Source organism: Sebastes umbrosus, chromosome 8 (genome assembly GCF_015220745.1).
Source record: "Sebastes umbrosus isolate fSebUmb1 chromosome 8, fSebUmb1.pri, whole genome shotgun sequence".
Classification (NCBI taxonomy): Eukaryota; Metazoa; Chordata; class Actinopteri; order Perciformes; family Sebastidae; genus Sebastes; species Sebastes umbrosus.
Genome location: NC_051276.1, coordinates 33,144,685 through 33,172,177, shown reverse-complemented (window position 1 = coordinate 33,172,177; position 27,493 = coordinate 33,144,685). Strand labels below are relative to the sequence as shown.

General features: G+C 40.3%; 1 protein-coding gene across 1 annotated transcript in view; it reads right to left on the bottom strand.

The window, feature by feature from the left end:
* The window catches only part of antxr2a (ANTXR cell adhesion molecule 2a), a 100,871-nt gene that overhangs the window by 59,570 nt on the left and 13,808 nt on the right, over positions 1–27,493 (bottom strand). The window contains exons 7-12 of the mRNA XM_037777582.1: positions 25,421–25,501; positions 20,830–20,890; positions 19,876–19,971; positions 15,102–15,171; positions 3,764–3,842; positions 2,548–2,643 (exon numbers count right to left, since the gene is read on the bottom strand). Coding sequence (XP_037633510.1) covers positions 2,548–2,643; positions 3,764–3,842; positions 15,102–15,171; positions 19,876–19,971; positions 20,830–20,890; positions 25,421–25,501 — 483 coding nt within the window. The remainder of the gene's footprint in view (positions 1–2,547; positions 2,644–3,763; positions 3,843–15,101; positions 15,172–19,875; positions 19,972–20,829; positions 20,891–25,420; positions 25,502–27,493) is intronic.

The following is a 27,493-nucleotide window of genomic DNA, read 5'->3' as shown; positions in this document are numbered from 1 at the left end:
CCTCCCTACGCGGCCTTTGCCACTCTTTATACTTCTGGTTCAAGATTATGTGAATTACACAGGAATTGATTTCATGGGATATACACAAATTACAGTGCATTACTTTTCACAGGTGTAGCTACGAGTTTTTAGCAACATGACGTAATTTTTACCTCCGCCAAGGCCGAAGGCCTAGGAAGGAGGTCTTGTTTTCACCGGCGTTGGTTTGTTTGTTTGTCCGTTAGCAGGATTACTCCAAAAGTCTGCGATAGATTTGAATGAAATGTTTTGGAGGATCATGATCCGGATTCAGGAAATTTTTTAAGGATTCCAATCAGCCAGAACATGAAGACCTCTGGGTATAACACGTGCACAGTGTAAGTGATGACGCGTTGATGAAGCATGACCCCGCCTCTTTCCTTCAGAGAGAGAGACAGCGAGAGAGCGGAGGGTGGAGTGGGGGGGGAAGAACTGTAGATTCTGCGTTTTTTTCACATTAAACTTTTTTTTTGTTTCTGTCCAGTTTGAATCAAGTGTTTTACGATGCTCCGTTATGTTCAGCTGATACAGTGGATGATGGCGCAAGCTGAACGGAGAGGGGGGGCAATCGTACTCGGGAACCTTGGCGCTCTCTGGGCGCCATTGTAGTTTCTATATGTACTTACTGTAATAGAAAGAGCTTCGTACCATTTCTATTGACCTTCATTTGGATGGATGCCAGGAGGCGGGGTTGGTGTGCTCTGATTGGTGAGTTTCTCCCAAGTCAAATTTATATATACACCGATCAGCCATAACATTATGACCACTGAGAGGTGAAGTGAATAACATGGATCATCTTGTTACCATGACACCTGGCAGTGGGGGGGATATATTAGACAGCAAGTGAACATTTTGAACTTTGAACTTTGTGTTGGAAGCTGAAAAAATGGGCCAGTGTAAGGATGTGAGCGACTTGGACAAGGACCAAATAGTGATGCTAGACGACTGGGTCAGAGCATCTCCAGAACTGCAGCTCTTGTGGGATGTTCCCGGTCTGCAGTGGTCAGACTAAAGCACCAAAAGTGGTCCAAGGAAGGAGAACCGGTGAACCGGCGACAGGGTCAGACCCGAGGCTCATTGATGCACGTGGGGAGCGAAGGCTGGCCCGTGTTGTCTGATCCAACAGAAGAGCTACTGGAGCTCAAACTGCTGAAAAAGTTGATGCTGGTTCCAACAGAAAGGTGTCAGAACACACAGTGCATCACAGTTTGTTGCGTATGGGGCTGCGTAGCTGCAGACCGGTCAGGGTGCCCCGTGCTGACCTTTTTACATCATGTGGATGGCAACGAGTTGGAGGTGTTGACTCGGTCTACAGACCTCAATCCAATGGAGCATCTGTGGGATGTGCTGGACGAACAAGTCTGATCCACGGAGGCCTCACCTCGCAACTTACAGGACTTAAAGGATCTGCTACTGACGGCTGGGTGCCAGATACCACAGCACACCTTCAGAGGTCTAGTGGAGTCCATGCTTCCACGGGTCAGAGCTGTTTTGGCGGCAAAATAGGGACCTACTGAATACTAGGCAGGTGGTCATAATGTTATGGCTGATCGGTGTATATATGGTGCCACTGCTGTTTGATAAAATCTTACTTGATGAAGAACTGAAACATCAACAAGAGCTTTGTTTAAATAGTAAGAATTTGCCTAACCCTGATTTAGCAAAGATTTCCTCTCTAGATTTAGATACCGCCTCCATCCTTGATGAAGAGAGGAAGTTAGTAATCACCAAAGAAAAATAATAATAATAAGTGATAAGGCCTGAAACAGAGTGCAGCTGAAATGAAACACTCTGACAGGATTAGTAAAAGAAGAATTCAGTGTTTACTAAAACAGAGTAAGTATTTTAAGCCGGGCATGACAGATTCAAATGTGATTAAACCATAAATAATCTCTGTGATTATTATTAATCACTTCAGTCCCCAGGTAGGCCCAATGTTAGTCCTGAGCAAACACAGATTCTGTTAACGTTCCTGCAATCTGTCACTCACATTCTCCTCCTGCTTATTTATCTCTTGTTTTGTTTTTAACTCAGTTTGTTCACATAAAAACTGACTTCATCTCTTCACAGAACTTGTCACGCTGATGCTGTGCAGGATGTGGGTTTCTAACTTCCTGTTTGAGGTTCTTCCTCTGTGGTAAATGGGAGGTGACGGGGTTGAACGGATGTTTCACACCACTTCCCTTCAGAGCCCGCTGGCTTACGAGCAGCCTCGGTTAACCTGCACCGACCTGCTGGTTAGCTCTGGTTTATGGTCTTTCTAAGTGGCCATAAACTTCATATGCTTTGCACCACTTCCCCAACTATATTTTGATTTAAAAAATACAGTTTTCAGTTGAATCGATTTCGTAAGACGAGCTGCGTTTGCAGCAACAGGACGTTTGTCATCATCAGAGCTAGAGAAAATAGCAGTGAGTATTAGTTCTATATTAGGCAACATACAGTATCAGTTATTTGGCAGGTTTTGCCAGCACTCAACCTGCTGTTATCTCCACGTAAAACCAGAGTAAATGAATCTTCAACACTCACCACTTTGCAGCAAAGAGGAAAGAACCACCACATGAGGGCCAGAGCGACGAGGAGCAGCAGCACCAGGAAGACGATCGCAATCACAAAACCATTCGACTACAAGGAGAAAATGACAAAACGTTCATCACTTCATTCATCCTAAAAATAAAGTTTGGTTTTACATCCAAAGACAAAATGAGACTCAAGTCACTGCTGTTTGTTACTGGACAGTAAACAAAATGTCTGGTAATTATCTAGTGGAGAAATATTAGCAATGATTTTTAATGGCCAATTTTAACATCAGGTTGAGGGACAACAGCTGAAAAAGAGCCTTTTAGACTTATACTGGCACATTTAGAGTGGTGTTGATCAATGTGCATTCAGAATAAAAACAATAAAGTAAAGATGAGATGCAGAGGAAGAGGTTAACAATCTTTCAATAAAATAAAACTCTAAAACCCCACAATCGTTTGGTTTTAGTTGATCACACACAGTGATGCAAAATGGCACAAGTAGAACTTGGTACTAAAAAAAAATAACAATAAAAAATAATAATAATATTATGGATATAATATGTATACACGTAGAGGCAACTAAATGAGAAAAAAATTATTAAGATAATTATTTTACAAAGTTTTATTATTATTATCATGTAAAAAACTGTCTACCGTGTAATAAATAAATATAATGCTTTAAGGTGTAAATGTAATTTATTGGACATATTTGACCTTGTTTGACTATTTTATAACGTGAGAAAAAGTTTCAGTGTTTCCATATTGTGTGTTCAAAATGCAGTGAGAAACTATGAAGTCACTGTTGGAGAACTCATCACATGATAAAGATGGATGAGAGGCTGATTTAAGTTGTAAATTTAATTTATTGCAGTTTCTTTCCCTTGTATTAACAATAGATTATCTTCAACGTGAGAAAAAGTTCCAGTGCTTCCATATTGTGTGCATGAAAATAAAAAATAAAGTGAGAAACTACGGAACAACATGACAGGAGAAAAAAAGACTCATCACATGATGAACATGGAAGAGAGGAGTAGGGAGGGACGGAGACTATCACATACTCAAAACCACAATATGAGCAATGTGAACTGAAACAGGATATCAGGAAATAAGGCTGAGGTTATGAAAGAGAGGTGTGAAGGAACATGAAAGAAAGCTGTTTTCATGTTAGAAAACATCTCAGATGCTTCATTTGGTTTCAAATATGGAGGTTAACTCAGACTCACACAGGTGGAGGCAGTGATGGTGTAGGCGCTGGAGATGAAGGACTTGCCGTGGTTTAGACTGATGAAAACGTCCATAGTCCTGCAGAGAAAGTAGAATAATTAGTGTCACTGTAATATGTTCAATTAAACTGCAGAAACTGCAGTGCAGACATATTGTTCTATGTTGCATTTGTATGTATTTTGTGACTCTTATTTTGCTAAATAAAAGGATCGGCTGTGGCTCAGGAGGTAAAGCTCCTCCTGTCCTCATGTCCAAGTGTCCTTGGGCGAGACACCGAACACCAAATTGCTCCTGATGGTCAGACCGGCACCTCGTATGGTAGCTCGCTGCTACTGATGTGTGAGTGTGTGTGTGTGAATATGTGTGAATGAGAGTCACATTATAAAGCGCTTTGGATATAAATGCAGCCATTTATCATTTCAAAAAGCACGTTGTATTTTATCTATATTTGCTCTTTATAATTAATTAATTTCCAGCTTACATTGTTTGAATTTACTCATATTTTTGCTGTCATATTTTCAATCTCCAAGAAGGACACACACATTCTTACATTTTTCTTTTTATCCGCACAAAAATGCTTCTCTTTCTTTTGGATAGAGACAACAGCAGTGGACAAACAGGTATGGACACAAAAGGCTTTGTCAATCATGTCTACATAAATAAAAAAATCAAAATAATAGGTAAGGAACAAGGAGATGTCTTTGTCACAACTCTTTAACAACTGAAATATGAGGGATAATAACCACAATTGTTCGTGTTTTTGAGTAAAAAAAGGAAACTAGCTATAAATACTGCAAGTGTTAAAAAGGAACATTAGCTGATTTATTAGCATTAGATTTACTTTTTTCAATATCAATATCAGTAATTTTCCTCGGTAGCGTTCTACAAAACATCCCTTATGACTTCCAGTGACAGAATAAAGAGCTAAACTGTTTTATTTCACAAGGAAATCCTGTTAAAAAAAAACGAGTAACAAGTCGGGTGCTCACATTATCACAGCGCTCAGTAAAAGAACACAATGGGTACAAACTAAACGGTCAAACTCAGAGGGAGGAAATCCTCTCATTATCACGGCCGTCAGCGCGTGTGGATGAAGTAACCTGACTGGCGGTAACAAGCCTCGTGAACTCCTATGACTTATTTAGAAGGGGGAAAAAGGCGGAAGCCAAAATGGGCACAATTAAAACCCTAATGATGAACGGCACCGCAATTTCCATATGTCTATTACGCCCAATCCAATTACGGTAGGTTTAATGAGAATTCAGGATACGGAACGGCTGAAATGCAACACAAAAAGAGAGAGGAGAGAAAGAAGTAGGCAGAGTGGCATTGTGTGTGTGTGTGTGTGTGTGTGTGTGTGTGAGGGGCCAGCTGTGAGTGTGTGGTAGCGTACAGGGGAGGCCGCCATTAAAACTGGTGCTGCGGAATAATAACAAGAGAGCTCTTTGCTTTGCTTTGGATTTCGCCCGAGGCAGCGCCTTGGGCCACCAATTCTCCCGTGGTTCCCAACAGATGAGCAACCAGACCATGTGTCCATTACTATGCAGTGGATTCTAAATATTCTAAAACGACTCCTTTGCACCTTTCCTGATTTACCCACGATAAATATTTTAAATGCAATTCATGGAACTTTTAAACCGGATCAACTTTGACACTTCACTCAACTTGTTGATGTCTCCACTTATCTTTTTATTTGTTTATTCTATTATCACTGTTTTTAATCAGGTAGTCTTTGTAGAGATCAATATCTCTTTTTCATTCAAACCATTTAAGGTGAGACACTACGGGCAAAAACATAATTTTTTAAATGCAATTTGGGTTCATTTAGATATTTTGGGCTATTTTGCTTCTTTCAGACAAGAAGACAATGACAACAATGTAGTAGGCAGTATATATTATATTATAATTCAAGTGTTCTAAGAGATAACTAGACTTCTGCACCTCCTCATGGCTCTGTTTTCAGGCTTTAAAAAATCTTTGACCAATCACAGGTCATTTCATTGAGAGAGCGTTCCTATTGGCTGTGCTCCGGTCATGTGACAGAAACTTGGCGTTCCTTCACCAGATTTCACAATGGCGGCGACGTCACAAACTTTCTCATTCAGCAGCTAAACCGTGCACTACAAGATGATTCTGAAAACATCTGAGGAGAGAAATAGGCATTAACGTAACATAATATTGATTCATATTTGATCAGCGCTGCCTAGTTTGACCGTTTGGTCGGAGTTCGCGAGTGATTGACAGCCGGCTCTCATAGACAGCAGCTGGACAGCAGACCTCAGATCAGCTCTTACTGCTTGTTTTCCTCCGGTCTGTGAAATCTTGCAAATGCCGTTAGGAGCACCGGAGGACACAGAGGCACATGATTTTTTTCAGGTTACCTGTTTCATGTTCTACTGTCACGATATAGCGACCGTTTTATAAAAATAACTTTTTTTTAAATCATATTTGCTCCAATATCGCCTACTGCAGCTTTAAGTAAAAGATCTGAGTACTTCTTCCACCACTGATGGATGAAATGATGAGGCAGCGTCACAGTGACATTAAGCGCAGACATAAACGTTTTATAGTTTAGAAAAGACATAAAAGCTTTCAATCTAATACAGAAAACATGATTTTATTTTGTGTTAAACATTAGGTTTGAGTATTTCTACATCTGTGTTTACACACACTTTGATCTGCTCTATGTGCCCTATTTCTATGTCAGGTGTTTGGTTCGTTTAAAATGTTTACACCTGATCCTACCGACCTGTTTAGAGTAAGTTGAACTGTGCATGCCCATTAAAGAAGGCACATGTGTGATTTCTACTTTTCTTAATTCTTTTGCAACATATTCATGTTTAATCATGAATGTTTAAATTCCCAACAAATGAGAACACTATTTTAAAACTAATTCTGAGTGTGAACCAGTTTTCTTCTATCAGAAAACGTCCCTTTGTGTCCGACGTGGACCCGTGAAGCGCCGCACGCCTCTGCGGCTCAGCGAAGCCGTTCCGGGTCCGTGCATGTTAACGAAGTGCTCGTGCTGAATGGGTGAGGGGAGAGGCTAATTTAGCTGACACCCTCAATCCGTGATAATGGTGGGCAGGTTGTTAATCAAGCTGGAGGTGTGGACCTCGGCGTGTGAAGGAGGAAAGCTCCCAAGCGAGTTACACTGACGAACGCCCGACCCCCCCACCCTCCCTTCCCTCGCCTGACATCGCTGGACATCCTTAACGCACCACAACCCAACCACAGTCAGCGAGGCCTTTTCTCTTCCTCGCTGAGACACTGACTGCTAATTTAACGAGTTACTGTTGAGTAGGCAGAATCTGCTCCAGCACAGAGGCATAAGTCATATTAGGCTCTTCTCTTTTTCACCCTTTTATTTCCAGGAAGATTAACAAAAGAATGATTAGTAATTGGGTGACAGCGTCTATTTAAAGTGGTTGTTCTGTGCCACTGTATTACAATTAGCCAGTGGCTTGACAGAACATTAATCTACAACTATTTTGTTAATCACCTAATTGTTTAAATCATTTGTCAAGAAAAAAAAAATACTAAAATTTTATAGTTTCAGATTCTCAAATGTGACGATTTGCTGATTTTCTCTGTTTTGTATCACTGTATATTAAAAATCTGTGGAGTTTGTTGGTCGAACAAAACAAGACATTGGAGGATGTCACCTTATGTTCTGGAAACTTGATATGTTTGCTTTATTACACGACTACTTACTTAAGAAATCAATAACTTGACACAAAAATGGTCCTTCAGAGTCCGACATCAGAACTGTGCCCATAGCAACGGTCTGTTATACATAGCAACGGTCTGCTATAAAGAAATAACAGACTGTAGAACGCCGTCATTGACCAATCAGACTCGATTATTCAACAAAGCTGTGTAATAAGATCAGAATAGTCACTCTTATGACTCGTATTCACATTGGACTCACTTCATTAGTGAATTATAAAGTACAAATAAACTATTCCCCATTTTTCTGGAGACCCCTGGATCTCCCTCGATGACCCCTGGGGGTCGCCGGACCCCTGGTTGAGAACCACTGGCCTAGATGATTAAACACATAGTTTAAAGTATTCTTGATTCTTATTGGAATTTTTACAGCCAGGAGAAATTACCTTCAGCAAAATCCATCACAGTATCATGAAACTGTCTGAGATAATTATGACTAAAACATTGACTAAAAAAAAAATCTATATTACTATAATATAAAATCGTGGTTAAAAAACCCCCAAAAGACTAAAATGTGATTTTCAGTAAGCGACTAAGAGTAAAACTAAATTTAAAGTTGTTGTCAAAATGACCACTGTGGTGCACCAAAACATATTTTCTGCTTGTTCTTTTTTTGCAAAACCACAATGAGAGCCATAACTGATGTAACACAGGTAACATCAAGCACAAACAGGAAGTAAAGCAGGTCAAAAAGAATGAAAAAGAGGCCACTGAGTGACTTTAAAAAGGAGTCGGATGAATAATTGAAAACATTGCTCGCTGTCATTCAACTGTGCCGTGGTGAAAGCCAGTGAGTGACACCGAGGAGAGAGCTGCAGCTGCTTGGTGGGTCGCTGGTTGTGTTTGAATAAATGGGAGATGAGAGGGCAGATTGTCACGGGGCCGAGGGATCAGTCAAAACCTGGGTAGAAAGCGACACAGGCTCCCAGGGACACCAGTTGAATGGCAGAGGGCTTCTTCCCCGCTGCAGATCTCTGGCTCCGCGTTGGAAATAACTTCGTCCCCGGGCTCGCTATGATCTGTCAGAAAGTAAGGCCGCCGTGACACTAAGCTTTGGTGAAGCGATACAGCTGGAGCGGCTGACAATGGTGACGCTAATGGCTTTCAAACTTCCCTTAAAGATGTGGAAATTGAGGAGGCTGAATAATTCACGGCGGAGCATATGCAAGGCCTGTCACTCGGCATCCAGGAGTCATCACTCTGCAGCAGTTTGTGTGGCAGAAGTTCTGACGGAGGGGAAGGAAACTCCAGGCCTCACGAAGCCTGGGGACCAGATCTGAGAAGTTGTGTTCCAGAGTGAGACATCCACCATTTGGAAAGAGTGACATGCACTCTAACAAACTGACTGATTAAAAAGAAAGTGATGGTTTTATGGCACGGCAGCTGGTAACTTAAAGGGCCAGACCACTGTGTTGCACGATACAACTCCTGAACCACAAATCTTTTACTTTTTTTTGGGAGTATTTTCCAACACACGTGTACAGTTTTTGATTTCTGGATCTATTTTTCCTACAAATCCAGGTCGCCATTTATTTCTATTGATTTATATATCAGTTAACTGACTTACTTCGTCTTATTTTTGTCAATATAACGTTATTATGTGATAATTCTGTGAAAAAAATGCAGATTGATTTGAAAAGATTGTACTGCATTAACTTAGAATAATAGTGTAATGACAAAAATTGCCCGACATTACACAACTCAAGCAAATTGCTAATATATTTTCAGATCATACAGAAATGAATGGAAACCCAGCTGCATGATGATTCCAAACTGATTATCTGTGATGTTAAGTTTTGTTTCATAGGGGTCTCAAGATAAATCACAAAATGATTAAAAGGGGTGAGAAAAAGAAAACTAAATTCTGTTTTGTTTTTTCAGACATACAGGGCACTACTTTCAGGCCTTTTAAACTATTCACAATCATTATTTTGGATTTGAAAAACAGTCTTTGGTTGAACTTCTCATAACTCATATCCACTCTAAAAGGCAGAACTCGTGATGAGAGGTCACATGTGGACATTGCATCATTCAAGAGGTCACAAGCTAAAACATGTTGGGAACTACTGATGTGATTTATAGTCAACAGGCTGAAACAAGCATCCTTTGCATTTGTGAAATGTCACAAAGTGTGTTGAGTTCTTGTACAATTTTAAGTCTTTAGTTGATGAAAAAATAAAAAATGTTTGTTACTTGGTGCAAGTTGAGAATTTTCTGAGTTGTATTATTCAGTCTATTGCTTATTTTTTGTTTTCCAGTACCAAGAAGAGCTTGAATCATCCAACATTGCACATTTAAAGGTGCAGTGTGTAGGATTTGGCGGCATCTAGCGGTGAGGTTGCAGATTGCAACCACCATAAACTTCCCCCGTGTGCCAGGCGTGTAGGAGAACTACGGTGGTCGAGACGAAAATGTGAAAACGCAAATGGCTAGAGCTGGTCGTATCTTAGAAGGTAACCCGCAAATTGCGAAATCTGATCTGAGATCTGCATAAACTTGCAAAAAACTTGCTGCCCGACAACCTATACTAACCTTAACTATTCAAGATCAATACCTAACCTCAACCATCTCGCGAGAGTTTTCCCAATTTGCGGGTTCCCTTACAGACACTACCATCTACAGCCAGTGTTTGGTTTGTCCGTTCTGGGCTACTGTAGAAACATGGCGGTGCAACATGGCGGCTGTCTCCGTGAAGAGAGGACGCGCTCCCTATGTAGATATAAACGGCTCATTCTAAGGACATGCAAACACAATGATTCTTAGTTTCAGGTGATTATACACTAAAGAAAACATACTTATTAATATTATATTCCAGACCCTCAGACACACGTTGCTCCCTGCATTCTTCAATCAAACAGAGTTGGCTCCAGTTTCATCATGCAGCAATCAATGCACATCCAACATGTCTGTCCCACAACATGGAGGACAATCAAACAACAGGACGTCTTCATACCCCCACCGGAGCAGATGGAGCGATGCCGCTGCTAGCAGCAGCCCTGGGACAGCCTGTTTAATTATTGACTAGCATTAGCATTAGCTACTGTACCTGCTTTGTAAAGCAGGTGTCGACTTCCCCCTCAGTTATTTTTTGCCCTGCACCGTTATTGTGAAAACACCAGGTGAGGACATGCTGCTGCAAGAGCGCAGCCACTTAACCTCCCGATCGACGCCCCAGCAGGGGATGCTGGGTCTCCTAATGGGGATACACAGAGGGGGGGATGGAGGGAGGGGAAGGAAGGGTGCCAGCAGATGCCAGTGTTTCAAGCCTGATGCCGCAGCTGTCAGCACAGATGATGCCTCCGCCGTGAGTGCTCCTACACAGCTCGATGACCGACCGAGGACACTGATTCCTGGACATGGAGGCTGAATGTGGAGCCGCCTGCTCAGAGTTCCCGGTGGGACAGGAAGCTGCAGCTGAGCACCTCAACTCCAGAGACCGCTGCATCTGAAATATGCTCCGCAGCAAACCATGTTTATGAGGTCAAGAAAGTCGAACAGCACTGAGGAGAAGGCCTCGCGTGCAACGAAACATGGTTGAAAAAGGGGGAAACGGGGAGAAGGAATGCGCAGCGACGAGGCGATTCTTCTTTCGGCTGAGTAGAGCCGTGTTAACGGAGCGCCCTGTGCGCCGGTAGCGGTGATGGAGCAGAAGCAGACAGATGGACGGAGACGGAAGTTTCCGGGCTCCGCTGTTCCATGCAGGTGGTCCTGGGTGCAGGGATTGTCAGCGCATGGTGAATTATTTAAATGGGGAGCGTGGAAAAGGGAACGGCTGCATCTGTCGCACATCCTTTTAAAGCCCCTCCAGCAGATGTGTTTACTCACCGCCCGTACCAGCTAACTACTTAATGGGTCACCGTCGGCAGCCAAGAGTTAATTAAGCAAGGCCTTTTGCAAATGGCGGGCACGTAGCATCAGCATCAGCATCAGCATCAGCATCAGCATCAGCTCAGGTCCTATCAGGTCCTATCAGGTCGTAGCAGGCGCTGTAGGTCTGTGGTTTACAGATGTAGTCGCTCAAGTTCATCTTTTTGCTGCATCCTTGTTGAGTTGGTTGAAAGATTCTGTTTTGCTCTCCTGATTTCTGGAGAAAGCAAGATGGAGACGACTCCAGTAGCTGCTACTGTAACACTGATAAGTGAGGAGAATCAGGTGACTGCAATCCCACTGCATTGTGTGAATGTCCTATTTTACTGAAAGAGATGCCAGCTGGAGAGAAAGTGTCAAATATAGTATCGCTAGCAGCTGGAAGAAAAGAAGCAGAGACCTGCTGTGAAACCAAAAATGGAAGGACGAACTCTGAGAGCAAAAACCTCAGAGGATGCACAATCTGTTTAATGTGTTATTTCATTAGCAGAAAATGTTAAGAAATTTTAATCTGCATCAAAATGCAAAGTAACAATAAAGGGACACGTGTCAGTTTCAAAATTCCATCAAAGTCCATCAAAATTAAATAAAACATTGCAAATTTTTTCTCCGTACACCATGTTTTATTCATTGTTTATTATTTGTCTGTCTCCCTTCATTAAGCTGTTTTTGTGTTTGTTGTTTCCTTATATACAATGCATATATTGTATACATACGTGATGCTTTTTTCTATGTAAACTGCTTTTATATGATATGGTGCTATACAAATACATTTGAATTTGAATCTAACAAGTGACTTGCAGTAAACCTTAGATAAGTATGCAAAACAACAACACCATTACCTTTTTAGAATCATTTTACAAAGTACTATATTTACTCTCAGTGATAATTCTGATGGATTTGCATCGAAGCTCAATCTGCTCCTTTTAATGTGTGTATTCTCAAAGTTAGAAATAATAGCAAAAATGTTTAAATGTTTAAAAATGCCCCTTCTTGTAATGTTTTTATTTTTTAAGTTTTTTAACTCCCAGATCTAAACCAAAAACTAAATATCTATTAAGGGGAGGTAAAAACATTGATATTGGTCTATTTTGAGATTGCTATTTTGCTTCCATAACATCTTCTTTCAGACTATTGAAAAAAAAAAATGCAAACATTTTTGCAAAAGTCTAGTTATCTCTATTCTCTCACTCTGAGCCAGAAATACACCAAACTTTCCTGTTTCATTTCTCTCTATATTTTGATGGTTTGTGCAGATTTATATAATTTGTTATTCCTAAAAACACAGAAAAAAATTATTTATTGGCTGATGACAGTATTTTCTGATTTCTGAAGCGATACAAAGAGATATCCATAATTAACTCTAATATGTCGACAAAATGAAACAAGAATTTTTAACCGTGCTTTATCCAATGTTCACATTTCTATTCTGGAAATGGATGCAAATTAGCTCATATTTAATAAAGATTCTGCCTCATTTGCATATCTAAACATAACATTTTAGAAAACTTGTAATACAAATAATAATTGCCTCAATATCAGTAATCAACTGGGGAAGTTTCATGATGATATCTATGAATTAAAAATTTGAACGTATCCACCTGGAGTGTCTCCCCCTTAATTTGCTCGAGGCCTAACTTCCCATTTCTGTTTCCTATCTGTTTATTTAACAGGGACAATACAGGTAGATGTGTAAAACGTGTATAAAGAACGTGTAGCTGAAGCTAATTTGCAGTCGTGGTCACCGGTTAGACTTTTGAATATCGGGTTAAAACAACTGAACAGATTGATTGTGTGAGAGTTCAAATGCTGTATTCACAATATGCACTGCACAGGACTGTGTGTGCATCGACATACAGGTGCAGAAGAGTGTTTCTCTGTGTGAGAGTGTATGTTGTGTATATAGTGGATGTATGCATAACTTATTCAGTGTTCAAATGTCTGTTGTTGTTCAAGCCATTATTTCACTTGTGTATTAAAAACTGTATTTGAAGAAGGTTTAGCTAATCTGCTCACGAGCAAAGAAACAAATAGAAGTGAAAACATGAAAACACGTCATGTTTTATTTCCCTTCAAAAACTCATGTTCCTGTTTCGGCACCGCCGGTCGGCATCTGGCAGAAAAACATGTTATCATGAGCAGTTTTGGACGTTGAAATGAGAGGATTATGTGAGGTGAGGTTCAAGTTGATTGGGGAGTAGTTACAGCATCGCCGTCGTCGTACAGTATGATACATAATCTGTTTTAGAGCCTAAAGGCCTCCAGGAGCCAGCGGCACTCATAATCATACATTTTTGATTGGATTGGAGTCATCGAGGACATTAAAATCTGTTGTTCCGTCTAGAACGCCTTAGCGATCATCTGTTATGGTTTGGGATTATAAGAGATGACGTTAAAAATCAAACAATAGCTGTGCAGCCAGGAATAAATGCATATTTACACTGTTTTCACTTAAATCTTTGTGGGTTGTATATATACGTATGGGATGTTTTCTTTCCGTCGCGCTCCATCTACAATGTTTACTGCGTCTCTACGCTACACCAAACTCTTCATCCCTACGTCTACTGTTTTAACATACAGCTAATCTATAGGTTTAGGAGCTGTTTATTTGCACAAAAAGAATAAAGAAAAAAAACTGTGCACGTAAGAACAAGAAGAACCCAAAGGATTGAAACGTCTTATCTAAATATAAGCGGTGCGTGCGATTTAAACAGGAAAACAAATCTAAAGCTGAACACAAAAATAACAACACGCCTGAAGAAAAAGGGGAAATTAAATAGTTGTGAAAGAGTCCTGATGATGGTAAAGTACAAGAGGAAGTATCTGTGTGTGTGTGTGTGTGTGTGTGTGTGTGTGTGTGTGTGTGTGCGTGTGTGTGTGTGTGTGTGTGTGTGGTTGCATAGAAGAAGAAGAAAGACATGATTCACTCCGCCGAGATAAGCTTCTTGATTTCTAGATTCAGCTGAAAAACTGACAATGTCCAGACATTTAAACGACACAATACTGCTTTTCTTTTCTTCACTTCTCCATGACAATATAACGATTTATAGGAAAACTATTATTGTAATGTATTGTTTTGTATTTTATTGTGTGTATGAAATCGAAGTGTGCTTGACGTGTAACTTTGCTGCCTTCTTCGCCAGGTCACCATTAAAAAAATGTATTTTATCTCAATTAGTTTTATCTGGTTGAATAAAGATGAAATAAAAATTAAAACAAATCTATTTCGATGGTCCTATTTGAGTAGTCATTAAAATATCACACATTTCCTGTTGTCCACGTGCCAAAATCAAAACTTAAACGACAGCAGAACGAAATGAACAGAAACGATGCCCTCATATAAACTACATATCAGTTATTTTAGAAAACTTACTTCATGAGAATATTGCTATATTTTCCACCGATACTTTGCATATTTCCATCCATTTATTAGTTTGTATCAAACTTACTTTATAGAAATTTCACTACCGTTTATACCCACTTAATAGCAATATTTAGCTGATTAAATGCAAAAAAGAAAAATGAGAAATGTGTGTCTTTATTCTTAATAAATAAAATCTGATCAAATAAAACTGCATTACATGTTAACCCTGAGTTTTTTTCCTGTGTCTGTGGTGATGGAGAGATCTGCACCCCTTCAGCAGTCGACCACGTGATATCTGACAGTGATAATATTTAATTAAAAGTCACCATATGCAACATTAACAAGCAACAGAAACAGAAATCCAACTGGTTACTTACTGTCCCACTTCATAGAGCTTCGGTGCAGGACACAGCAGATAGTCATTACGCACAATGCTCGGCTTTTGAGCTGTAAAAAAACATAAAACAGAAGACAAGACAGCGTGTCAGAATTTGTTCTCAATGAGCTCTGCATCAGGAAATGTAAACTACAACAGCATTAAACCTGTAAACAATTCTCAAAATGAAATGGAAACTTCATTTTCATAACATTATGTGAGCTATAAAACTTTAGTTTTAGTTGAATGACAGAAAAATACTCGCCAACATTGTGATCATTTATTAATCGTTAAAAGTACTTTTTTTTATACTTTATTTTTTCCCCTTTTTTTTTAGGTTGTTTTCTTCTATGCAATTTATAGTTCTTAATTACAATAGTTTATAAACCAATTTTTAAGTAATTGAGCTTAGAAAGAAACACAATAAGTACACAAGAGAAAACATCAGCATTCAAAATTGAAATACAATAAAAAAACAAAAATTGAAAATAAATAAAAGATTATTATTAATAATAATAATAATAATAATAATAATAATACAAAGAGAGAGACAGAGAAAAAGGGAAATAATACAAATAAATAAATAAGTTAATAATAAAAAAAGAAAAAGGGGGGTTGTAGAGATATTTTACTACTTATGTAGATTTTTTAAATATCTATATAATGTAATTTGCTTAATGAATTGTATATATACAGTATGTCTTTGCTTTTATTTTGTTCTTTTTATTTCTTATAATTGAATTGACGCTTTGGCAATATTGTTCACCTGCCAATCATCATGCCAATAAAGCATATTGAATTGAATTGAATTGAAATATAGCAATATAATTTACATAAGCCCACGCATGCGTCCGCCTTCACATGTAAGGTCACTTCCAGGCACATGTTTATGTGTATGCGTGCTAACACATGTACAAAAGTACATTTTCATGCAAAAGTGGCAGAAAATGTTGTTTTCAAACTCTCAAATATGGAGATTTCCTGCTTTTCTTGGTTTTATATCATATTAAAGTGAAACTACAACTAAAAACGAGACATTTAAAGACATCACCTCGGACTTTGAGAAACTGGGATGGACATTTTTCTCTATTTTCTAACATTTTATTAGAACAAATGATTAATCGATTCATCTAGAAAATAATCAGTAGATTAATAGATAATGAAAATAATCTTTAGTTGCAGCCAATGCAGCTATTTGCACCAATAAGTTGATTACTTTGAAATATTTAAACCCTAAATATCCTTTAATATGAAATAAAACCACAGTTATTATGACCTTATATTGTAAACTTATTTTACTTTAAACTTAATTATGATGCAGTCAGGAAAGTCTTATTAATACATTGTGTCATATGTTTGATATTTCTATCGCTGGGAGTTGCATGACGGATAAAAAAGAGAGAGAAAGATGACAGACTGTGTTCGTCAGGTTGACGGAGGCCTGAACCGTCTCCAGCGACGGAGGTCGTTCAGATTATTGATATTTTTTTTCCCGCTCGTCAGCTCGGAGCTGCGACTGGTTCGGTGATGGAGAAGACGGTAGCATCTGTTCCACATATGCGCTGTGTGTGTTCCATAGTCGCCATGATGCCTGTCCATAATTATAAGGTGCCCCCACTGTTAGAAAGGTCTGGGCTGAACACATGCAAAAGCCAATAAGGGAATAAATAGCCCCAAGTGGGCGAATGTGAGACAGCCTAAACTGAGAAAGGACTAACAGGAAGACATCTGCTAATGGCCACTTCCTGAGTCGGATGGAGTTCTTTTTTAAAAAAGGGAGGAAAAAAAAAAATATGCTCAAGTGTTTTTTAGTCAAGTTGAAATGTTGAAAATCAAAAATAACTTGTCAAGGAGGGAAGTGTTGTCATTGGCAGTCGTCGATCCCACAAATCCCACGGCCAAATGAGAAGCTTGAAAAGATTGGCTCTCGGTGCCAAATCCCGTTTGCTTCCTGAAAAAGGATTTCTCGACAGAACAGACTGCGAGCTCAAAATAAGGAGCACAGTGACCTACATAGCCTCCTTTCTTCTGTTCTGATCGTATAGATATGGAGCTGCTAGGAGATAACAGATATGTTGGGGGGGGACATGGGCTTGTTTTAGCCTGGTCCTTCCTTTGAACACCATCAACTCATAACGTTCAATAAGAAGATGTGGAAAGAACAACCAGCAGGTCTGACTGGTCTTGTTTGCATGTCTAGCAGGGATGAGAGAGACAGGTCACTCATATATGAGTGATGATGAATAAGCCATCGGACAACGATGGATATCGGTCTCCACAAGCAGTCCGTTAAGCCGATAGTTGTGTTCAGTGGGATTTGAGTTTTGTTGGTCAGCTCAGATCCAGTCCTGTCAGACTGTGTTGACTCTTTGAGTTCTGTTTACCGTGTCACCGCTCTGGCGGTCACCACTTCTCTATATTGTCTATAAACAGATTCTGCATTCATATATAGAATCTTTAGGCAACTGGACAAGATGTTGGTATCTGAAGCATTCTGGTTTCCATTTGTAGTCCGAGTAGTATTGACCAATCACGTTCAAGCAGGATTTGATTGAATGCACATTATTTTGTTCGGCCTAGTCCCGCCCTACTGGGTTGTGACTGGCTAGTAAGCGTTGCCTCAGTGCGTCCTTGTGATTGGATGTTTTTCTCTTGCTGTCGAAGCAGTGAGACTGCTGCCGGGCGCAGAGCTCTCCACCTCCAGCCAGAGCAGCGAGGCTGGATCTGGGTCTCTCCGCGGTGGAATAGTTCCTTTTATAAACCACAAAGTGGTGTACAGTTATTGTAACTGTGTATACCTGCCATGCTCTATCTATTTAAACTCCAGATTTAAAGTGTTAGGAGCCGTGAGCCACGCTGGACCGGGTAGTTGTGACACAGGGAGAGAGAGCACAATGACTGCACCTTTTAATGTATACAGTAATATTTTCCCTTTTCATATAAATAAAATTGTGCATTTTTTGATTAGTCATGTCTCCAAAGCATCCAACAGTTGCTCTTCAATTCCTACCTAGGATCATCTCAAGCATAGCTTCTTCATGTTGACGCAATGCGTTCTAGCCAATCACAGCACAGCAGGGCGAGGTGTTGAATGATGGTAAACAGTCCGTGTGGAGAGCAAAAGAGGCAGAACGCATTAGCTGAAATGCAATCTGGGAACCCACCGGCTATCGGCTGACGGTGATTTAGCTTTTTATGGGCTTGTAAACTGGCTACTGAAACAACCTGGTCGTACACGTCATCTCTCAACTCCAACTCCAGTCTCACATCTCAAGTTGCTAATCAGACTGTAAACAATGAGCAGCACACAGAAAGGGAAGTCTTGGGCCCAGAAATAAAGCCCCTTTACCCCCAGAGGCTTATCATCATCAAACCGATAGCTGATGGGCTCAGAGAGCCGTTTCTCTGACTGCTGAGCTCCTGAAAAGCGTGTTACTATGACAACCGGCAACAGTGAGTTGTCATGAGTTTTTTAATGCGGTGATTTTGATAGTTATTGACTTTTCCTGTTTGAAAACATTAAACATAGTTGATGTGTTTGTGTGTTTTGTTCCTGACGATATTCCTGCACCGATGTTTTTGTGGTGCGCTGCGCGGACAGAGTTCAAATTTGCTGCGTTGACCATTTTGAGCGCAACTAATGATTGAAAACTGTGCCGTCATTTGTGCCGCCAGTTAAGGCCCTCAGCTCTGAACCCTTAGACACTTTAACGGACATCACATGATCAGCAAGAGTCAAAAAGGAGGCAGCGGCTCCAAATAATTTACATATAATTAATAGGATAGCACTTTGTGAAACTAGAAGCTATCTGGACGGATGATGATGCCGTCATATTCACAGTGCTTGCTGCTGTGAGCATGTAAACTTCCCCTTCTCTATTTCTAATATTAGGACACTATGAATCATGGGTAATCCCCTTCAGAAAGTCTTCAGTTCTGCAGAAGAAAAATCCACATGAGTCCTCACAGATTTATCGGTAATGCGTGACATTGAAACCGCACTGTTGACTCTGTTGTTTGATCATTTAATAACAAGGAATCCTTTTACTCAGTGACTGTAGACATCATGGCTGAAGGCAAACTGTGGGCTCTGTGTGGCGATCAGCTGGGTAACTAATGCGAGGCACGATGGGGCTATGTTTTGGTGAAAAAGATGAAGCTTTATAGACACAAACATCTGTAGAAAACTTGAACTTCAGGTCTGAATCCAGCTCACACGGGGTAGTTTACTCATCCAGTCAAACGTCAGCTCATATCTGATAAAGTGACAGCAGTGTTGAACAGAGATATTGTATAAAATGTAAATGCTTCATTATTGCATTAACAAACCTCCTGCTTTTACAAAGACACATTACAGCTACAGAGTGGCATTCTGGGTTTTCACTAAATTTAGGCATCTCCATAAATACCAACCAGTTTTTTTTTCTCACTGTCTTTTGTTGTCCTCCGTGCTCGAGCTGGCCCAGCCTGATGTAAGATTTATGGTTTATTTATTGTCATAACAACACCCACTATTTCCAGTTTGACTATTTTAATTTGTGCGTGCTTTGAGATAGCGATTTAGAGAAACATATCAGCGAGGGCCAGACAGGAATTATTATGTGACTCCACATTTGGCTTGTTTGCTGTTCATAGTGATTAGAGAATATCAGAGGAAAGCTGAATGAATTCAGCCTAAAGGAGCCCCGTGTGGTTAAGAAGAGACTCTGCTGTAGATTTAGACCAACTGAATGCAAAGTGTGCTACGGTCACTGCTAGTGACTCCCACCACTTACTGAAGGTCTGCTGGTCGACTATGAAGCTGCAGACGACGCCTTCGTTGCTGCGGCCGATAGCGAAGCCGTTCCCTCTGAGGACGATGTCGAAGGACTCTGAGGGATGGAAACAAACGGGAGATAAGACTGAGAGGAGGAACCTACGTATAGTATATACTGTATGTATGGAGAGTAGGGCTGTCAATGGATTCAAATATTTAATCACGATTAATCGCATGATTGTCCATAGTTAATCGTGATTAATCGCAAATTAACTGCACATTTTTTATCTGTTCAAAATGTAGCTTAAAGGGAGATTTGTCAAGTATTTAATACTCTTATCAACATGGGAGTGGACAAATATGCTGCTTTATGCAAATGTATGTATATATTTATTATTGGAAATCAATTAACAACACAAAACAATGACAGATATTGTCCAGAAACCCTCACAGGTACTGCATTTAACATAAAACAATATGCTCAAATCATAACATGGCAAACTGCAGCCCAACAGGCAACAACAGCTGTCAGTGTGTCAGTGTGCTGACTTGACTATGACTTGCCCCAAACTGCATGTGATTATCATAAAGTGGGCATGTCTGTAAAGGGGAGTCTCGTGGGTACCCATAGAACTCATTCACATATCTTGAGGTCAGAGGTCAAGGGACCCCTTTGAAAACCACTGATTTAGGTGGATCACCCCTTAACGGGTTTGGCGTGTCACGCTGCAAGATCTGAGAAATCTGAAAGAATCTAAATTTTCTGAGGTTCTGTGGAGAGTTTAAGTGTCCCCCTGATGCCCTACATGATTGATCTACCACTCATCTCTAAGAAGACTTGCTACCTCACCACTGCTTGACAGTGTTACATGTTTCCAAAGATGTCATAAGTTCAGTAAGGAAGACAGAAAAAGCAGGATTCCTGCAGAGAAAGAGCCGACAGTATCTGACTGCAGCAGGAGGATCCACTCACGGTTCACACAGACACTGGAGGGCTCCACACTCAGGATCTCTGTGCACGATCGCTTTAATATCTGGAGGACGAGAAAAAAAAAAAAAAAAAAATGAAATGGGTACATTATCGCTCGAGGGCCGAGAATAAATACATCAAGTCCAGGCCGTTATCGGCTCTGTCAAGTTTAGAAAACAGATTAGGGTGCAACACCTGAGAAATGTCTCACTCCTGATCGGGGCCTGGCGGCTAAAGGAGGGCACTGAATATCAGCGGCGAGGAGAACAGGGAGGGAGAAACGGCAGCTGTGTCAGCCTTTATGGAAAAATTATGCAAGACTATTACATTCCTCAGTTCTATTAAAAACCTCCGGGATCCTGCATTATCATATAAAGAGGCCCGTGTGAGCCCACTGTCATAGAGCCGCACTATCCGCTGTGATTCAATAAATCAACAAAGGACAAACTATGCAAATCCCAGTACACAGTCAGTAAAAAGAAGCATATTAACTGCAATATAGGACACTTGAACCTTTCATTTGATGTTGGGCGAAACTTCAATCTGAGGAGAGGAAGAGGGAAGTGTTTACAGCGGCCTTATTAACTATGATGGTTTGATATGGAACCGTTAAAAGGGGAGAGGGTTGTAGATGACAGCTGGGAGGAAAAGGATCTGCTGCTGTTCCTCTGAGCCACTATTTTCCCCGTCTAATTACTTCCTTGGCAGTGCCGGAGAAAAAAGGAAAAAAAAAAAAAATTGACTGTTTGCCTGCGTAAGCTTAAAGTGATGAGGAATGACATTGTTTTCCCATTAAGGGTAGAAATGCGAGAAGTTCTGCTCTGCATTTACTCTTAAATATAACAAAATATCTAGGGTTGGGATGATCCACATATCTCCCAATTCGATACTATCACGATGATTCGATATGTATTGCAATTCAATATTACGATTTATTGCAATTTTTGTTAACTTTTTTACCACTAGACCATGGGGGAAAAGTTGAATCATACATTTCTAGGGACTTTTACTTTGGAAAATATCTAAATTAATACAGTAAAAATGTTTGATTTTCATGTCCTGAAGTCAAATACATCAGACTTTGTCGGGAATTATTTAAACAAAAATTCCAGCAACCCAAAAGAATCAAAGAATAAAAGCATTTCCCTCACAAATTAGTGGTATTTGCTTTTGAGTTCATAAGGGACATTTAATGTTTTATACTTCTGGTGAATATAATCCAATCAATCTTATTTCCATAGATGTATTTTGTAGATACAGTTCCCTTTGTTAACACCTTATTTTGAAAACCAGACATAGTCACACGTGTCTACTTCCTCTAACTTCTCCAAGGTGGTCTCTAGCTCTCCCATCAGCTCCATTCTCTTTATCCATCCATGGTCAGCTCCATCGGGGCGGTCTGAATGCATTTAACATAAATGTGGTGCAGGACGTATCCACACAGACGATCCCCCATTTTCTCCTTTCTTGTTTCAGCTCGCTGTGGTTTGTTTTGGTTGACGGATACGGAACGGATGTGACGTCACGTTACTCAGACTACAACAATAAAAGCGCTAACTTCCTTCTACCTCCACATAGACTCAAATGAAGCAAATATATCGATTCTGGCATTAAAAAAATCTATTTAAAAAAATCATGATACAAAGGTGAATCAATTTTTTCCCACTCCTACAAAAATAAATATATTACTTTTTTAAAGAATTTTGGGTAAGTTCCTGTACAGGGTTAGAAGACCTCAGTGTTTTGGAGATATTAAACTATAAGCTCTGAACGCTGAGATTAGAGGCCTCAGTTTGGTTGAACTCAAACAGCAGCTCTTCATTTCTCTGGGATCTGGTGACAAACACTATTTACAGGCTGCAAGGGGAAAACGGAGGCAGTCGTCCAAATACTCAAAGTCATCCGAATATCTCAGCCAGCGCCGTAACTGGTGGGGTTTCTGAAAGGATGAGGCTGGTTTAGTCATTGAGTGGAAATAATTAGGGTGGAAAAGTTGGTGAGGGTTTTTCTGTCACACATTACTTAACAGGAATGCGTCACAACAATGTTGAAATCGGCGATACGGTGCAGGTTGCTAAAAGGATGTTAACAATAACGATGTGGCTACTTTGCAATCTGGGGTTTTTCCCAAAAGGTTCCCAGCTCAGACAACAAAGGTCCAGTGTGGCACAGACTAAAAAATAAATAAATGACCTAACAAAGGGTGCAGAAACTTCAGCGAGCTCTTTCTGTGAGTTTTGTCATGCCGGTCAAAGAGACCGGGGTGGATCCTGCAGCAAAAGGCTACACAGATGATCTCAAATCCTCGAAATCCAACAGAGGAGTGAGGAGGCCAACTAGTCAGGAATCCAGTATTACTAATCAGAGAAGAATGCTCCATTCGGATGCTGGAAGCGTCACTGTGCTCAGAGCCTCTGCAGGACTGATGAGCTCGTACAGGCTTTAAAACATTCAGAAAAATATGACTTTAATGGGAAGGACGACCTTGTGTGTGCATGCTCTTATAATAAATAATAAAAGATTGTCTTAGCTCAGCACCAAACAGATTAGAAGCATATTTTCTTCTAATTATAAATAATGAAATCAACCCTTTTATTTTAATGTTAATTATTACAAGCTGGATTCGCATGCTCCTTAGAGATGATAATAATCTAGGTCATTTTTTTCCTTTTGCCTTTTTCTGGGTGCTAGTCGTGGTTACTCATGCTTTATAATGATCCAACTATTACACCTGTTTTGAATGAATCATGGTTGCATTTTTTAAATAACTTTTTTATCATTTTGCTGCAAAATATATGAAAGATGCATCACCTAGACTCAGTTTAGAGCACGCTAGGTGACATTTGGGGGTCATGCAATTGTTAGAATAAAAGATATTTCATGCCATGTTTTAGAGGAGAGGAGAAGAGATTTCAAGTGTATAGTCTGCACATTATTTTCTGCACCGAGGCGTCGTCACACAACAGACTGAGAGAACAGAAGACCCTCCTTCGACAGTCCTGTTCAGAGCAACATAATCAATCATAGTTGTTGTACTTTGAATCCCACAACAGAAACAGGACACGCCCTTTGGCTCCGCGTCGCTCCAGCTGCATGTCTGACAGCTTCGTCTTCGAGTTCTGCCTCTTTTCCTAAACACTGCCGGCCTTGTCGGCTCTCACACAGATGCGAGTCCAGCTCAGGTCAGTTGAGCTCCGCCGGGCTCCGGGCTCACATTCATGTTCAAAATGTTGCCATACAAAACCCCCGCCTTGGCTGACAGCGTTTAGGCTAAAAGCTGCAGCAAATGGAAACTATCACTAATTGTCTGGCAGCGGACGAGGAGGGAAACTTCATATAAACACTGTTTAGGGGACTCTTATGCTCTGACAGCTATTCAGTGATTACAGCATTACACTGACAAGATTATGGAGGACGGAACCGAGGAAGGCCAGGGGACCCGCTCCCACACCAACACAGATTTGATGTTTTATAATATACATTTAGATAAGCCTCCATTTCACTATGCAATTTTGACTGTCACCGGGCACGATTCTGGAAAAATAAAAGTGAGCTAGCATTGCTAGCGCACTAGTTTATCCAATGGCACGCTTTGTTTGAAATGCAAAGGAAAAATAATGCATTAATAAATAAATAAATAAAATAATTAATTAATTTAATAATTAATTAATACATTTAAAAAATACATTTAACATAAAAATAATTAAAATGTATTAGTTAATATAATTAAATAAATAAATACATTTAATAATGAATAAATACATTAAAATAAATCACAAATAAATAAAAAATAAATGCTGAATTTAATAGTTAATATAAATAAATAAATAAATAAAAGGGAAAATTAAGTAGAAGAGTAGATCAATAGGGGAATTGATAATAATAATAATAATAATAATAAAAAATATTATTATGTATTATTATAAAAGCAAATTAATTTATATATCAAGTCTTTTATTTATTTATTCTTTATTTTGGCAGGTTCCGTCCTCCATACAAGATGGGTTTGATGCGTTACGCTAGCTTTAATTCTGAAGTTTTCATCTAAAATATAAGCATTAAATGTATTGAAGCCGCTGCTGCTGCTGAACTGTGAGTTTTGACACTCAACACAATAAAAACACTGTGAAGAAGATGTCATATGGACAGTGACTAACTGTCAAGCTGCTCCCATTGCAGCGTCTTAATTTGCTACAGTGTGGCGAAGACATTTCCTTCTCCGTCTACAAACTGAGGACACAACGAGCAGTTATTTCCACAGAGGTTTTCCATGCAGCGTAGCAGGAAGTTCACTGAGGTCTTGCTTTAATTTGTGACAAACTTCAATGAAGCAAAGGCGGGGAACTATTTATTTGCCCATCTACCCACCTGATCGCCAAATTAGCCAACAATCTGCACAGTTAGCACCTTCAATTATGCTAAAATAAAGAAAAAACATTTAAATGATTACCAAGTTTGTGCATAAGTTTTAAATTCTGCTTATTGATCTCATGCATCAACCTCAAACCTGAGCTGACTGAAGCCAGTCCAACAGCACACACACACAGACTCACACAAACCAACGCCAACACCAACAGAAAGTAGGCGAACTTACAGAATTGACGATGCCTTTGAGTGCGTGGAAGCCATCTTTGACAGGAAACACTTGGTCCTTGGTGTCCGCAATATCAGCGAGCTGTCGGAATCATGAAAGAGTGGAGTAAACAACAAGTACTGCTGATTTAACGCTGCTTTCTTCTTTTTCTCTTTTCCTCCTTATGACTGAGCACTGTCTTTCCTTTCATATCATGGGCAGGAGGAGACATAGCAGATGGCATGACTGTGGCAAACACTTTGCTCAACCATAAAAAAAAAAAAAAAATCACTGCAACACAAACTGGGAGCAATATTGCCTTTGTTTTTGACTTAATAAGAGCTCATCACAGGATGGTTACCAATGGTTACAAGGGACAGGCCACCATGTTGGAAGAGAGACAGTGAAACTACAGACATCAGTGACACAAGGAGGAAAAGATTCAGACTGCAGCTCAGACTGTCTGACATCCTTCGTGTGAACAGTGAGATGGGCAAATAACGGATTTAACAGCCAACAATGAATCAATGGTGATGCCTTTAATCAAGAGTTTCTACTTAAAACGGCTCACTATGTAAATGTTCACAGTACGCTTTAATAATTACACATCAGAGTTTAACAGATTCTTGATAACATGACAATGCTGGCCTGTCCATGTCTAAATAATATACAAAACAAGGACCTACACTCTTAGTGAGTACTGGAGACCATAGATGTGCCGGAGCAACGGAGCAAGTGGAACAAATGCATACCCATTATTCAATTAGGAGGAGCACAATTATAGTCTAGCATTGTCTTTTTAAAAAATCAACTTATCATACAGTTTTTAAGCAGAGTCAACGTTAGCTCGCTGATCGGACAGGATTCGGCTGTGGAGGTGGGATGTTCGCAAAGGATCCAATCAAAGAGTCATCTCTTATAAGTGTAACTATTAATATTTTGCATTAGCCCTTTTGATTTGATTATTTGGGATGTAGTGGAGGGTTGATCCAAGAAGTTAGGTGGTGTAAAAATGCAAGAAATTTGTTTTAAATTGCAATTTCTTTTTCTGAGTGAAGACCTCCCCGCTAATTATATAATGTACTGTATATCTTTCCAAGTTTGCTGCCCCATTTTAAAAAAATAACTAGGTGCCCACGCTGGAGACAATATTGGGATTTTTATCAGGAAATTTGTAAAATAATTATCTGATTGAAGTAGGGATGCACCGATACCACTTTTTTTCAGACCGAGTACGAGTACAAGTACTTACATTTGGGTATTCGCCGATACCGAGTAACGATACGAGTACTTCTCTGTGCCTAAAGACCTTCGTTAACAGCCAGCTGGAGGGTTTGAGCGACACACGGCAGGCTGGGGAGTCCCGCATACGAGGCGGTGTATCGCGCCCAGCTCTAGGTCGGCTTGGAAAGGCTTGGGGCGAAGGTGGCTCGCGGCCGCAGCTTTACAGCGCTCCACACCCAGACCTCGCCGCACTGTGATGGGGCCCCCTGCTCCCAATGCCGCAGCCCACGTAAAAGGCGCCAGGGGTCTGTGGCGATGTCTGCAACCCACCCGACACGTCTTGAAACACGGACCAATGAGTCTAACGCACGCACGAGTAAGAGGGTGCAAGCAAAACCCCGTAGCGCAATGAAAGTAAGGGCCGGCGCGCGCCGGCTGAGGTGGGATCCCGGCCCGCGGGTTCGGGCGCACCACCGGCCCATCTCGCCCGCACTGTCGGGGAGGTGGAGCGTGAGGACCCGGAAGATGGTGACGAGAGGTTAACGTTGCGCTGCTGTAAAGTGATATCGGTGCCGTTGTATCCCGATATCCGATAACCGATACTGGTATCGGTATCGGTGCATCCCTAAATACAATTATATATCTTTCCAAGTTTGCTCCCCCATTTTAAAAAATAACCAGGTTCCCATGCTGGAGACACTACACAGCAAAAAAGTATTAAAAATAAATGAATAAAAGCAACCACTAATCACTGTAGCTAACAGGAAACCAGGAACTAAACTAAAATCAGACTTTATCCTGAAGAAATCTCCAAATATAGAGATACTTCCTGTCCTGGCTGGGAGCTATTTGGAGCATACTGAAACATGC